Source organism: Saccopteryx leptura, chromosome 1 (genome assembly GCF_036850995.1).
Source record: "Saccopteryx leptura isolate mSacLep1 chromosome 1, mSacLep1_pri_phased_curated, whole genome shotgun sequence".
In the NCBI taxonomy this organism is placed as follows: Eukaryota; Metazoa; Chordata; class Mammalia; order Chiroptera; family Emballonuridae; genus Saccopteryx; species Saccopteryx leptura.
In genome coordinates this window covers 163,431,179-163,446,405 of record NC_089503.1, presented here as the reverse complement: position 1 = coordinate 163,446,405, position 15,227 = coordinate 163,431,179, and the positions used below count along the sequence as shown (strand labels likewise).

The 15,227-nt window shown below is 44.0% G+C and overlaps 1 protein-coding gene across 4 annotated transcripts in view; it reads left to right on the top strand.

Moving 5' to 3' along the window:
* The window catches only part of CAMSAP2 (calmodulin regulated spectrin associated protein family member 2), a 48,784-nt gene that overhangs the window by 21,368 nt on the left and 12,189 nt on the right, over nt 1-15,227 (top strand). The window contains exons 3-11 of one of the 4 annotated variants that reach the window (XM_066379857.1): nt 774-935; nt 2,502-2,585; nt 6,307-6,339; nt 8,742-8,883; nt 9,227-9,366; nt 11,024-11,117; nt 12,371-12,464; nt 14,563-14,639; nt 14,921-14,990. In XM_066379857.1, the coding sequence (XP_066235954.1) occupies nt 774-935; nt 2,502-2,585; nt 6,307-6,339; nt 8,742-8,883; nt 9,227-9,366; nt 11,024-11,117; nt 12,371-12,464; nt 14,563-14,639; nt 14,921-14,990 (896 nt within the window). Of the gene's footprint in view, nt 1-773; nt 936-2,501; nt 2,586-6,306; nt 6,340-8,741; nt 8,884-9,226; nt 9,367-11,023; nt 11,118-12,370; nt 12,465-14,559; nt 14,640-14,920; nt 14,991-15,227 lie in introns of all 4 variants that reach the window. The other 3 variants (XM_066379856.1, XM_066379858.1, XM_066379859.1) reach the window with 3 other exon arrangements.

Genomic DNA, 15,227 nt, shown 5'->3' with positions numbered 1-15,227 from the left:
AGCGATACAATGTTGTAGCATCATTTGTAACACCAAAGGTGGAAACACTGTACTGTCTACCCGCCTGATGTATGTTAAACTCTGTAAGAGAATACATAGCTGACCTGTAGACACCCCTAGTGGAGGAGGCTGGGAGAAGCACTTCCTTCTTCATAGACTCTATAATGTCTGGTCATTTAAGAACGAACCACCATAGACCACTTATGTATTTTAAAACATAAAATAAAACAAAACGAAAGGTCAAAGGAAAGACTAGAAGTCTTACATGGATGAGAGGAGGAGGAGGAGGGAGTCGGCAGCCAGCGGGAAAATCAGTTGGAGGACTTTTGCCTTCAGACATGTGGAGTGCTGACAGTCTGCACTGGACCATAGCCGTCAGAGGAGGGAGGGGGCACGGAGTTTAGAAGAAGACTGCACCGTTCTAAGTGGATGAGACGCGGCAGCAAAGAGCAGTTGCAGATGACACTGACGTTTGCGAGTTGTATTACTGAGTAACAATTGCAGTCTTATCAGAAATGGGGAAATCAGGGAAAGGAGGGTCCTGTGAGTGGAGGATGAGTGTCCTGGACATGGGTCCCTGGGGCGAGCTGAGTGCCAGGCTGCTGGGGTTCAGCTCGCTTGTCTCCAGCGCGGACTATTGACGCGCTCTTACGGAGTCTCGTCTTCTGTCATCTCTACGTCCACAACCGTGTATCAGGGAAGTTATTGATGTTTCAGAATGCACAAGCACATTTCAGAATTTGGTTCCTCACGCTTTGCTCTTTGTGTTCCAGAGCGCCCACCTGGCAATGATGGACACGCTGATGATGGCATACACTGTGGAGATGATCAGCATCGAGAAGGTCATTGGCTGCGCTCAGCAGTACTCAGCTTTCTTCCAGGCCACGGACCTGCCCTACGACATCGAGGACGCTGTCATGTACTGGATTAATAAGGTAGGAGGGCACCCCCTGGAGTGGAAATGGGTTCTGTCACCCTGAAAAAATGAAGTCCTCAACTATGCACCCCGCCTGCTGTGAACGGTTGTATCCCAAATTTGTATGGTGAAATACTTGGCTCTGGCCGGTTGGCTCAGTGGTAGAGCATCGGCCCAGCGTGTGAATGTCCTGGGTTCAATTCTCAGTCAAGGCACAGAGGAGAAGCACCCATCTGCTTCTCCACCCCTTCCCCACCCCCTTCTCTCCTCTCTCTTTTCACCGCCTGCAGCCATGACTCTGTTAGAGCGAGTTGGCCTCGGGCTCTGAGGATGGAACCATGGCCTCACCTCAGGTGCTAAGAAGAGCTCGGTTGCTGAGCAACGGAGCAACACCCCAGCTGGGCAGAGCATCGCCCCCTAGTGGGCTTGCTGGTGGATCCCCTCCTCTCACTGAATAAAAAAAAACCCTGTGGTGATAGGAGGTGAGACGTGCGGGAGGTGATAGGTCTTGAATGGGATCAGTGGCCCTCTAAAAGTGACCCTAGAGAGCTCCCTCGCTGTGTGAGGTCACAGAGAAAAGAGGGCCAGGAAGTAGGCCCTCACTGGACACTGTATCTGCCGGCGCTTGGACCTCAAACGTCTAGCCCCCAGAACTACAAGAAACAAGCGTCTACTGTTCGTATGCCACTAGCCTGTATTTCTGTCGTAGTGGCCTGAGCAGACTGAGACACACTTCATTACTCTTCCTGTTTCAGATCCAAGTGACAGCTGACATTGTGCAATCTTGTCACAATTTCCCATTCCCTTTTAACTTAAAAAAAAAAAGCTATTAAAATTATAAAAAGATTTCTACATATTCTGTAAGTTACACTCAAAGTAGGGAACTGTACACTGTGGGTGTTCAGTAAATATTTTTTGAATCCAAGAATGAAATAATTTTCTCATTTTTCCAATCAGATGAGGTTTGCCTGACTGAGTTGCACAAGATTCTGTTGATTATAGATCTGTCTTCTTGGAAATGTCTGTGGAACTGTGATGAGTTATTTGTGCCCCAAAGATGCTTAAGTTGTCCCTTTATCCCTCCTGTGGTCGACTTAAGTAGTTCACTCCCATTGTTTGTCCTCCATTTACAACTGTCACCCCAGAGAAACTTAAACCTCATCTCTGAGCAAGACCTGTGCAGATTTAAAAGAAGTTTTATCTTCATCTACCTGTCCTTAAATGCTTGCCTGAAACTTGTAACAAGAAGCTAAAACTTCTGCAGCCTCGGTGTCAGTGTAGCCCTTGGGGTCCCTTTCCCTGCATTCATGGTGACCTTTCTGTCCACTCTGCCTTCGCTGTGAACCACGGTCACACACTAGACCTGTCTGCCATCAGTAACTGTGTGACCTGCACGTCCCATTGCAAGCCTCTCATTCTTGACCCTGTAAAAAAATTTTTTTTTCCGGTTGGGAAAACAAAATGTTCTTCATCTAAGTGGGACTGAAACTTGACATCAGAAATCTGACCACAGGCATTTTAAGATGCATGTCATTTTATTGTGATAGTTGAATGTAAATTCAATGTAATGTTCTTATGTCTTAAGGTAAATGAACACTTGAAGGACATCATTGAACAAGAACAGAAATTGAAAGACCATCACATGGTAGAGGCTCCCGGAGGTCAGAAGGTATATATTCCAAAGAAAAAGCCATGCCTCTGCCAGACCCCATGCTTCCACATGCCACTTCTTACTTTGGGAAACATTAAGAGTTGTAATTGTGCCTATTCCCCTCATAGCCACTGTTTGTTAAGTGTGTGAAGACAGGAGTCTGATTCACTTTTAAATATTTGGATTTGCACACATTTTTATTTTAGCACAAAGAGAACTTTTATTCCTTCTCAAGTGAATTTGATCCTGTTTCTCATCATTAGAATTTTTACGAATATAAGTGTTGATTTCACAGTCTTACTGCCAAGCACAGGTGTTGTTATTAGGAACAGACAGAGTCACAGTGTTACTGTGCCGTTGGTAAGAAGTCGACACACCTTCCTTCTGCATCAGCGAGCTCACCTGGTGGGACATGCCCGGTGCCTGTCCTGTGGCCCGTGACCCACGGAGCTGTGGACAGAGCCCAGGCTCTGGGTGATGACAGCTTACCTCTCATCCTTGTCCAGACACCCTCATTTCCTGCAGTGCCCTATATGGCCATCTTCCTGGTAAAACATGCAAATGTTGAGGGAGACTGCACTGTGTTATCAGTGTTGGAGAAAAATTAGAATTGCAAAGGTATTTCTTGAGATTGTGAGGTCCTCTGGTGATGTACTTCTGATTGTGGGGTTAGGCGGTGTCCTTGGAGGAGGCGGGCGTCATAAGGAATTGCCATGTCCGAGGAAAAGAAACAGTTTACAGATGTGCTTTTCTCTATTTTTTTCCCCCAGTCACTCTTTTTCCTCCTAATATGCCTTTTGATTCTAAAGTAGGAGGCCCAGTGGAATCTGGATTTCAGATAAACAACAAATACCTTTTTGGTATAAGTTGCTTGAGTGTCCTGTATTTTTATTTGCTAAATTTGGCAACCTTGCTTTAAAGATCTCTAAAGCTTATAACCAGTGACATTAGGTCCCACGTCTACACTCTTAGAGGTCTACAAAGTGCTGTACTCGTGGTCAGACTCGTTCTGCCACTCATGACCTCACAAGTATCCTGACCTCTCAGGGCCTCTTTTTATTTGGATTAAATGGCTTCTAAATTCTATGACTAAAGTGATTCTTAAATTTTCCCTTCTCATTGTATTAATAAACATCGGGCATTACAGATGAAAGGTTCACAAAAGTAGTAAGTTGGTTATCATCAACTATATATGTAGTCTACATACCTGGTCGGGTTATAAAGACCTGTGAGTGTAAACATCAATGGAGGCCTTCTAAGAGGATGTGGGCTTGAACGTGGTCCTGGTAGGTCTCATGTCGGTATTTGCAAAGTAGGACAGTAGGTCACAGGGACGTGTGATTGCAGACATTCTGTTGGAAGCAAGAAGCATATTTGGGAATTAGCTAGTAGACCATTTGGATGGTTTTTGAAACAGCTGTGTATTTGTGGATGTGTATTAAATTTACAATACTAACTACAGTACTTGGAGAGTTTTTTTCTCACAATATTAGAGATGTGTCTACTCAGTGTAACATTTTTAAAGAGAGAAATATTGGTGAGGTATTATTATTCTACAGGGGGTTGGGACTTGGATGAAGGGATTACTTTTTTTTTTTTTCCTTTTTTTCTTTCTGTATTTTTCCGAAGCTGGAAACGGGGAGAGACAGTCAGACAGACTCCCGCATGCGCCCAACCGGGATCCACCCGGCACGCCCACCAGGGGGCGATGCTCTGCCCACCAGGGGGCGATGCTCTGCCCCTCTGGGGCGTCGCTCTGTTGCGACCAGAGCCACTCTAGCGCCTGGGGCAGAGGCCAAGGAGCCATCCCCAGCGCCCGGGCCATCTTCTCTCCAATGGCTGCGGGAGGGGAAGAGAGAGACAGAGAGGAAGGAGAGGGGGAGGGGTGGAGAAGCAGATGGGCGCTTCTCCTGTGTGCCCTGGCCGGGAATCGAACCAGGGACTTCTGCACGCCAGGCCGACGCTTTACCACTGAGCCAACCAGCTAGGGCCAAGGGATTACTTTTGGAGAAACAATGTCCCCCTCACTCTAACTGTGTTCCATTTGAAGGCACGGTCTCAGACTAGAGCCCATACTTCCCAGTAAGAAAGCAGCAGGTGCTTGCTGTACCCAGTGACCTCAACCCACGCAGACCTCCACCCTGACCAGAATTTCTTAGCAATTAAAACTATAACCCGGCCCTGGCTGGTTGGCTCAGTGGTAGAGCATCGGCCTGGCGTGCAGGAGTCCCGGGTTTGATTCCCAGCCAGGGCACACAGGAGAAGCGCCCATCTGCTTCTCCACCCCTCCCCCTCTCCTTCCTCTCTGTCTCTCTCTTCCCCTCCCGCCAAGGCTCCATTGGAGCAAAGATGGCCCAGGTGCTGAGGATGGCTCTGTGGCCTCTGCCTCAGGCGCTAGAATGGCTCTGTATGCAACAGAGCGATGCCCCAGAGGGGCAGAGCATCGCCCCCTGGTGGGCATGCCGGGTGGATCCCTGTCAGGTGCATGCAGGAGTCTGTCTGACTGCCTGCATCCCTGTTTCCAGCTTCAGAAAAATGCAAAAAAAAAAAAAAACCCAAAAAACTATAACCTATTTTTTGTGTAACTCCATTTCTAAGATACCATTGAGAAGAGGTTCCTGAAGCCTGACCCATGTAGGGCATGTTGCTAGGCCTGGGACCCTTTCAGAATGTCACATGGCCCAGTTAGGACAGCAAAGGCCCAGTTGACAAGCCTGTCCATCTGCTTCCCAAACATGTTTGATCTGTGAACTTATTTATGAATGACATATACTAAGGTTTCATAGAAATAGGGTTCTTTGGAGCCTCCTTTGGGAAACATTGGTTGGGAAACAATTGGTTTCTTACCTGTAAAATTATAATTGATTCAGTTGTCTGTTTCATTTATTTATAAATAAACACTTAAGTTCTGATACAGTGACTCACTCTCGGATACATCGTTTGGTTTGACTCTTAGACTTACCTTGGGCTCCCTTTTTATACTGTTATTTCAATTAAATGATTATGAGGACTTAACCTTTCACAAGGCACTTGACCTCTCTGCCTAAATTAAGTCACTTCTGTTCAGAATTCTGGCCCCAAGATTCTGTTCTGTAATGACAGTTTGTCCTGTGTGGACTTTTGTGATCAGTGCTCATTAATTTCCTTCTCTGATACCTATTCCCAACATACCTTTTGCCAGCAACACAGCACCCCAGTCTAGAATGTTCCTATTCTGTTATCAACTCATGTGCTATAGTTTGGTGAGGAACTTGCCATTTTAAATATTTCAAAAATTCAGAAATGGTACCGTGATTTTTTTTGCCCAAGCAATATTAAATGAGCATGGTTGGACCTGAAAAGACGTGTGTTAGATGTCCCGCTGCCGCGACGGCCACCTCCAAGAGCTGCGCGTATCCTGCTCCCTGCCCACGCCTCCCTCACCCTGGTTGAGCATCCATTGGTGATGCCTGCCTGATTTACAAAGGGAACTTTCCCACTTCCACCATTTCTTCTGTCATCTCTTTATCTGTACGAGTGGATGGGTTCTTATCTGATGGGTTGTAATGTATTTCTGTCCATATATACCTGTTTCTTTAAGTAAGCCTGTGTATTTATAACTAAAGTATCGATTGACACTTAGAAATGTTGTGTGGGCTGTAGATGTGGAGCTCCACTGTCGGAAATTTGACTGTGACATAACTGGAAAGAATTCTGATGACTTTTCCCTCTCCCTTTGTTTCTGCTGCTTCCTCTGAAGTCTCCCTCCAAATGGTTTTGGAAACTGGTTCCTGTAAGTGTGCCCTGTGACTTGACTCTGTTACTCTGCAGAACTGTAACCATAGCATGGCATTGCTCGTGTCTTGCTGGTACAGCCCTGTCATGTCAATCCATTAGTCACTGCATGGGCTGGATTTTAAGGTATTGTGAGACGGACAAGATTTAGTCGCGGTTTGGGTTAGAAGTGGTAAAAACCATGCGATGCGGAAGCATCTCTTGCTGATCTTGTCAATTATCACAGACCCTCTATAACTCGGTTTAAATAAAAATCATGAATATAGATTCTCCTTAGTTTTAATAACGTTGGTAAAAGTGAATATGAAATGCATGTGTAAATTATTTGTGTTTTAAGATCATGCTTTTGAAAGAATCCTTTTCAACCTGAATTGTGGGGGACACTCTGTGTGATAAAAAACATGACAGGTTTTCTATGTCTTGACCAGTACTGGTCATGACTATATTTAGTTCTGAGGTGGCCTGAAGGGTTGATCTTACAGAATTAAATGGGGATAGGGGGTTAGACTGCTTAAAACATGTGCGTGCATCCATGTGTACCCGTGTCTGTGCATGCATATGTCTGTGTCTGTGTGCCCTGTGCAGAGGCAGGAAAACAAGGCACATGTCCTATTCCTTATTCACAATCCTGGGTGGTGGGCTCAGTCCAGTGCAGGGTGAAGGCCCCAAACCTGCTGGACCAGGAGACCAGGGGAATCAGCAGGCTGGCCAGTTCGGAGGGTTTCCAAGAAGCAGGCTACTTTGTGTCTTGCTGTGTGAGGAGGGAGGGTGAGGGCTGGAGCCGTGCTACCAGGTGTGCAGGAGAGAGCCCAACACTGATGCTACTGGTTGATTTCTCTCTCTCTTCTGCCTGCCCCTGCCCCTGCCCTTTTTTCAGGATTGATTTTTAAACTGTGTCTGCTATAAGCAGTTTTCTAAGGACTCTGTAAGATCAGTAATCAGTTAAAAAATGTATATAGTTGCATGTACAGGACATTTTTCTGATTATAGGTACTCTGTGAGTTTGGAACATACCATTAAATGTAGATGTCTGCCCTGCACTGGTTAGCAGGAACAAGCGTGTCTAAAACTCTTCAAGAGGAAAAGCCATCCCATGAACCTTGCTCTTGGGAAGCCAGTGGGGGAGAAACAGGGACGCTGCCTCCTTCCTCATGCATGTGTGTGCTTTTCTGAGGGAAATCCAGTCTCACCAAATACTTAAGTGTTCTCTTTTCACTGCATGACTTTTCTATTTTTATTCTCAAGTATTTTATTGCATAATTATACTTTAATTATAAAATAGATGACCAGTTTAGATGAGAGTTAGACAAATATTTAGTTTTGATTATGTTTTTTTAAAAAAACTCCTGAATAACAGTAAGCATTTCAGCATCAATTTTGCTGATTAAATACTCGAGTGTGCATCTTCATGACATCTGGAGCATCATTTTTCCTGGCTTCAGGAGAGCTCATAGTCAGTAACGGCTAGCCGTGTGCCCAGCAGCATGCAAAGCACTTTATGTCGTCCTCTTGTTCCGTGCTCCCATGGTCCTGTGAAGGCAGGTGCCATTATTACCCCCTCTTTACAGAGGGGAAAACTGAGACATGAGCGCTCATGAGTGGCAGAACCAGGATTTGAACCTGGGTCATCTGACTCAAGAGCTTGTCGCTTAACCGCTATGCTTGACAGCATGTCTCATTTTCAGAGAATTGCCATAAGTTTGTGTCCGGTCCCACCACGCATTCTTCAGTAACACACCAAGGTTTGTTCTGATTTTCCGAGGGGAGCAGAAACCTTGTTCTTGCTGTTACTGGTTCATGAAACCTCAGCTGGTACAGCTTTTTCTGTTTTAAAGTTGTTACACTGTGTCTGTGCTACCTGACATTTGGGTGACAAGCCAGCATATGGAACTGTTCCACATCCTCAGAGCGATATTTCTAATTGCAGATTAACTTTGGGAGTAGCACGCCCTCCTCCCTGCTGGATGCTGACCGCCTGTCAGTCTTTCTGCTGGACTAGCGTTCTGGCTCTCCCATGGATGGATGTGGCCTCCAGAGTGAGGCTCACATTAAAACAACGAGCCGTGCGCTCCACGGAAGAGCGGACTGGCAGTCAACGTACCACATCTTCTGGTCCATTCTGTGATGCTTTTTAATTGAAGCATTTAGGCTAGATGTCGCTTCCCATGAATTAGGGATGTGATGTCATCAGGCACCAGCTTCACTCCTGGGGTGCTGCTGTGTATGTGACCTCGGAAATGGAATGTCTGGTATCATTAGGGGAGAGGATGTCTGTGAGTCGTTCCCATTGCCCGTGTCCTATTGCATTAGTACTACATTAGACTGCGATACTGGTTGTTTTTCCCTGTATGTTGTTTAGTACTTATTATTTCCATCTTTTTTTTTATATATATATCGCAGGCTCGTTACAGGAAGGAGCAGACATTGCTGAAGCAGCTGCCGTGCATCCCGCTGGTGGAGAACCTGCTGAAGGACAGCACAGACGGCTGTGCGCTGGCCGCCCTCATCCACTTCTACTGCCCTGGCGTCATCAGGCTGGAGGGTGAGTGTCCCTGCGCACCGCAGCGCTCCTGAGCGGCACACAGGTGCGGCCAGTGCTCACAAGAGCATTTAATAAGTGACATAGGCTGTCTTAGAAGGTTCGTGTGTGATCCTGAGGGAGGTGATGGAGTGAGGGGGTGCTCGGCCGCTCCATCTCTGCACCGTGACCACTGATCCTGAGCGCTTGCGTGTGTGGTGTGTGTGTGTGTGTGTGTGTGTGTGTGTGTGTGTGTGTGTCAGACCCCATGTAGCCGCGTGCCTATGCTGAGTCGCTAAGTAGGATCTGAAATGTGCATCGCTGTGACCGACCCCAAGTCATCACCTTGCTCTTTTCCTGTTTGAAGATGTTTGTCTGAAAGAAACCATGTCTTTGGCTGACAGCCTGTATAACCTGCAGCTGGTGCAGGACTTCTGCCACGAGTATCTGGCCCAGTGCTGCCACTTCACCCTGGAGGACATGCTCTACGCTGCATCCGCCATCAAGGTGTGTTGTCCCCTTCACCTCCCGTGAATGCCACATGTGACTGCATGTGTGGCTGGCCCGGCTGCCCAAGGCTCACAAACTGCCATTGTAGCAGCGTGGATGAGGCTGGCTCCTCCTCGTCACTTTGACTTAATCACCAGTGTTTAAGAGGGTGCATGGAATGAGCTCCCTTGCCCTCCTGGTGGAAGCAGAAACCAGTGGGGCTCTCCTTACAGGGCATGGTGACAACGTCAAACTACATTTAAAATGCACAAAAGCGTGTATAAGAATTATTTACAGTTGTGAAGAGTTGGAAACAAATTATCTAACTAGGGATACAATTGAAATGTTTTGTAATGTAGTTGAGCTGTTTTAAGGAAGGAGGTAGAGGCATTTTTACTGATACAGAAAGCTCTCCAAGACATTATTAAGAAAAAAAAAAAAAGCAGGTAGCAACCATTATATATAATACAATGTAATTTATATATTTTTTAGAAGTCCTTTTTCTTTTGCATGCAAATCTATATACATATACAGGTGCTTAGGAAAAGGGCCATAGAAACACAAACACAAAACTTTTAATTGAGGTTTCTCGTGAGAGTGTGGTATTTGGGGAGAGGAGTTAAAGTGTACTTTACTGTTTCATCTGTATATCTGTACTCTTCTGTTTTGTGTACATTTTCTAAGTGTGTTCCTATAGCTTCTTACTGTCTTAACTAAAAGACAGAAAGGAGAGCTTTTCATAAAATTCATCTGGTATCATCCCTGGAATAAGGTGACAGAACTAGTCCTGCTTAACTTTCATAAATTCAGAGAACAATGCTCTTCCTAAGCTGTATTTACTGGGAAAATTATTTCTTCCTTTACTGACATCTTGTGGCCAAACACAACACAGTTATATCAGGACAGTTATGGTACCAGGCTGTTTGCGGTATTTCCTCCAGCTTTAAGAAGATACAGTTTACATGTAACATTGTGTAAGTTTGAGGTGTACAAAATGATTACCACTATACATTAACACCTTTATCACATTGCATAATTGCCATTTCATTTTTTGTGGTGAGACTATGTAAGATCTCTCTTGCAACTTTCAAGTATATAATACAGTTATCACTGATTATATCATTAGAGCCCCCCAAAAGATTCATCTTATAACTGGAAGTTTTTACCCGTTTACCAACATCTCCCATTCCCTCCATTCTATTCTGTTTTGTGAGTTCGGCTTTTTTAGATTCCACTGTACGAGAGAGCATACGGAATTTGACGATGGGATTTCCTTCTTTCTTGTGGCTGAGTAATATTCCATGGTGTGTACACACCACATCTTCTTTATTTATTGATCTGTATCTGCTGACGGACACTTAGGTTGTTCCCCTGTCTTGGCTCTTTTGAATACTGCTTTCGGTGAACATCGGAATGCAGGAATCTCTTCGAGATCCTGTTTCTGTTTTCTCTGAATATCCAGTACACCCAGAAATAGGATTGCTGGATTATTCAGCAGTTCCATTTTTAATTTTTTGAGAAACCTCCATACTGTTTTCCACGGTGGCCTCCTAATTTACATTTGTATTGTTTTAACCAATGAATGAGATTTTGAGTCTTATATTTTAATAGGTACTGTCATTACTTTTTGGTCCGGTTTACCTATTTTTCCTATTACTTTCCTTCCCTCGCACAGAGCAATTACTTGGTGTTCATGGCAGAGCTCTTCTGGTGGTTTGAAGTCGTGAAGCCACCGTTTGTACAGCCCCGTGTCATCCGTCCACAAGGAGGTACCAGCTTTTAAAAGTGCTCCTGGGAGCCCACAGAGTGGGAAGTGTGTGTAGCCTCACCCAGTTATTCTTTAGAGGGGAAGCTGTTAACCTTAATCAGTTCTCCATATTCAGCTGTTTAAAGCTACTTACTTCTCTGTGAAAGCCAGAGGACGTAGGAGAGAGAAAAAACTGGGGAAACCAGCTGTGACTTTGAAGGCTTATGCTGTGGCGCCTTTAGCTTTAGCAGGTCCCCTCTCCTTTATCTGCATTGCTCACCCCCCCCCCCCATACTGAGCTTTTCTTCCCTTTAAGATTCTGAGGTTTTAACATTGTTACCCAGAATCCACGCAAAGTATGGCCTGGCTTTAATTTGTCATTTGAATTTGCAACAAAGAATACCTATAAAGAAGTTGAGGCTCTGACCTGTGGTGGCGCAGTGGGTAAAACATTAATCTGGAACACTGAGGTTACCGGTTCGAAACCTGGGCTTGCCTGGTCAAGGCACATATGGGAGTTGATGCTTCCTGCTCCTCCCCCCTTCTCTCTCTTTCTTTCTCTCCTCTCTAAAAATGAATAAATAAAATCTTTTAAGAAATGTGAAGGAAAAAAAAAAGTTGAGGCTCTTCCCTAAGTGGATTCGGTATGAAGGTGACTGTATAATTAGCACAACCAATACCTACACAGCTTCTTACAGTTAACAGCGTTTTCGCATGCATGCTTTCTGGGTCTCATTTGTGAAGCCCACTGTTCAAAATCATCAACAGCTGTCATGTCAGGGTCTCAAAGGCAAACAGTAGATTGCATCTCCCCCCTCCAAGTTATTTACAGAAATGTAAGCTGTGCCAGGGGTTTATCAAGTGAAACTCCTTTTGTCTCTTTAACTGATTACTAGAATGCCAAACATTTCCTAAAGAAGCAAAAGTGGGCTTCTATAACTAAAGTTCTATGAAAACTTGAGCAAAATTAGATGCTTAGATTTATTTTTATTTTAAATATCTGTAGTTATTTTATATGAGGTCTTTTTTTCCCCCCAACTAGCCTTAATCAAGCGAATTTTTTAAGCCAGAACATACAGGAAGAATTTAAAGAAAATTTTACCTTATGAAAATGACTTAAGAAGATAGCTTTAAATGTACAACTATGGTGTCTCCATAAGTCATAAGGGAAACTGAGATTAAGTTTAAACTTTTATGGATGGTCTAGAACTGTTGAAATAATGTTGGAAACATGCTGCGTGTGTAATTTTGAGGGGTTTTGATCTTTTGCTGTAGCCAACCCCGTGCATGACCTGCCTTCCGGGCCTGTTCTGAACTCTGCTGCGGGCAACACCTTGGACAGCTCCTGCTGCTCTGACTTCGCTGCGAGGTAGACTCCGGGCCCTCACTGCCTTGTCCCGTTCTGCTCACCATCAGCATCACAGTACATCTGTCACATGAGAGTTTTAAATTTTCAGTGGGACGTTGACCTACCTACGTTTAGTTAGCTTATCCTATTACAGCCTTTAAATGTAATTGAAATTTACACTGAAACAAATCTTTCATTAATAGGCTTTTATGAATCATGCTGAAAAGTGGGAGGATATATTCTAAGGTCCAAATAAGCAGCCTAAGACCAAACTTTTGCTGCGTAACTTGTATATACTTGAGAATTGCTTCAACAATAGGTAACCCTTAGGCCTGAGGGGGAGATTTTTAAATTCTCATTAATTTTTAACTTTTGAGGCAGTTTCCCCTACTATTTTGTTTGCTGTTTACTGCAGCTGTCGAAGATCAGGACAGAATGTTTGTTGTTATTTTGAATCTTTACTAATGCTTTAGTTCTGTTGGGAACTAAATTGGAGCAAAGTAAAAATTTAACTTTGGATAATCCTGACCTCTGACCCAAGTACTTGATAGAGAACATTAATTTGTTTAAAAATGTTTTTCAGCAGATCCTCCAAGAAGCTTTTCATGTGCATTAGGGCCTAAAGTTGATATTGACTTTGGACTTCCTGATTCATCTTTTTTAGTTTAAACTTGATATATTTTGAGAGTTTTTTTTTTTTGTTAGACATTCCAGCAGATCCGTTAAAAATACATTTTAAAAATTATGAGTAAAAAGCTAAACATACTTGTTGTACAAGTTATTGCCTCAACATGGAAATAGGAACTTGTAGAGAAGGGGGTCGCCCTTCTTCATGTATAAGAGGTCTCGCTCAAGTGCATGCCCGTGAGTGTCGCCAGAGCTAGGATTGGCCCTCACACAGTGCTCGCTGCCTTTGTACCACTCCTCACGTCCAGGCTTCTCGATGCCTATAAAGCATTTCCTGCAAGTTAGGGAAGCATTCTTCTTCCCTCACCCTCGGCCTTACTTACTGCTTCCTTGAAGGTCTCTATTCCATGGCTGTTCCCAAGATTTAGCACGAAGGGGTCAAGTGAGAATATTGTGACCCAGAAACATCTCTATTTCCCCATAGCAACTGTTGCCCTACATGTTACCTCCTCCATGATTACTTCATGGTTCCATGGTGATATTTCCTTCCTTGAAAAGTTAGAGAGCACTCAGTGGTCTAGGTTGTAAATCTTGTGCTGTTAAATCTGTGGAACTTTGACACTTTCTGCTTGTAGACTAGATTATTCCAAGGTTACGATTTCTAGGTCGTCAAGTTCTTCAGGTCTCTTGTTCCTATGAGTCTGTCTTCGTTTTGTTTACTCATTTGTTTTATTTTCAGATTCCACATATGAGTGAAACCATATGGTGTTTGTCTTTCTCTGCCTGAGTTGTTCCACATACTGGTTGACTTCTTTATCTAGTGGAAGATAACATGACTTAAGAGAGCTAGAGAAGTCACTATATCCTGTCCCCCAATCCATCCTCAATAGATCGGGGTGGGGTGCTTAACTTCTTCACCTGACTACACCACAGGCCATGTCAGACTTAAAACTTAGAGAAAGTGAATTCTGGCCGAATGTCATTGTAACTTGAGAAATAGATGGTCTGATCTCCTGTATTGATTAGAATCAGGTAGAATAAATAACAAAAAAAACCCAGGAAGGCTCCATTCCATCATAGGCATCGAGGGCTTTCTGTGATGGCTCCGTAGGTTCATCCTGACCTGACAGGTGGAGAGGTCCCCGCAGCAGGGCCTCCACCATCCACGGGGCTTAGAGCTCCTGTTGTTTTTACAAAGTTAGATTCGACTCAAATATTTCAACCTGATGACTTTCATTTAACTTTCTCGTTTCTGAGTTTTTCTATTTGTAGAAAGAAGATAATGTTCGTATCTTCTCTCTCAAGGACATTGAGATGTAGATGCAGGTATTTCAGGCTCCTTGGCTACAAGACATAAAATATGCAGCAACACTGTACACAGTCACAGTCACGCTTTAGAACAGAGTCAGGGGTACTTCGGCCCTTCTGTGTGAAGTGTGCAATGAAGCGGCGAAGCCCCTGACCACCTGTCCTTGCTTCTGCTTTGCAGCAGGGAAGGAGCTCCGTGTCCACACTTGCATCATTTGCCGCCTAGACATTCACGCCCCCAAGTTCACTCATCAGCCTCAGGTAACATATTTGAAAAAAACAAGGAAATGCCATTTAAGTAGGTTCCCTCAGAAATGATTAAGAATAAATGTAAATTAAAAATATGCAGTCATTTTTCTTTAAAATGTTATATATATACCCAGTAGTTGATTTGTCTCTGCTTGCTTTTCTTAATAAAATGATCTGTTTACCATGTGCACCTATGAATCCTCAAATGTGTGAAATCTGTAAAATTGCTCTAAGTTAAATTTTTTTACATAACTTCAATGATTTTTTTTGTTTGTTTGTTTTTGCACCTGAAGGAGGAATTAGAAGGTCTTCATCTATGTCTTACGTTGATGGCTTCATAGGGACGTGGCCCAAAGAGAAAAGGTGAAGAGAGAATTATTTAGTATAATCACATCGTCCAGAAATGATAATTCCCTCTGTAGGTCTCTTTTCTGTTGTTAGCCACTTTGTAATAGACTTTTCCTTAGTCCCTGGATTTGAAAAGGGCAACATAGGCAGGTGATAGAAAAGAGGGGCTCCCTATAGAAGGTCGCCTCATACCCCTGACCTTGAGAACAGTGTGATTGAGGAGTTACCCTCTGTGCCTGGGGGTTCCATATC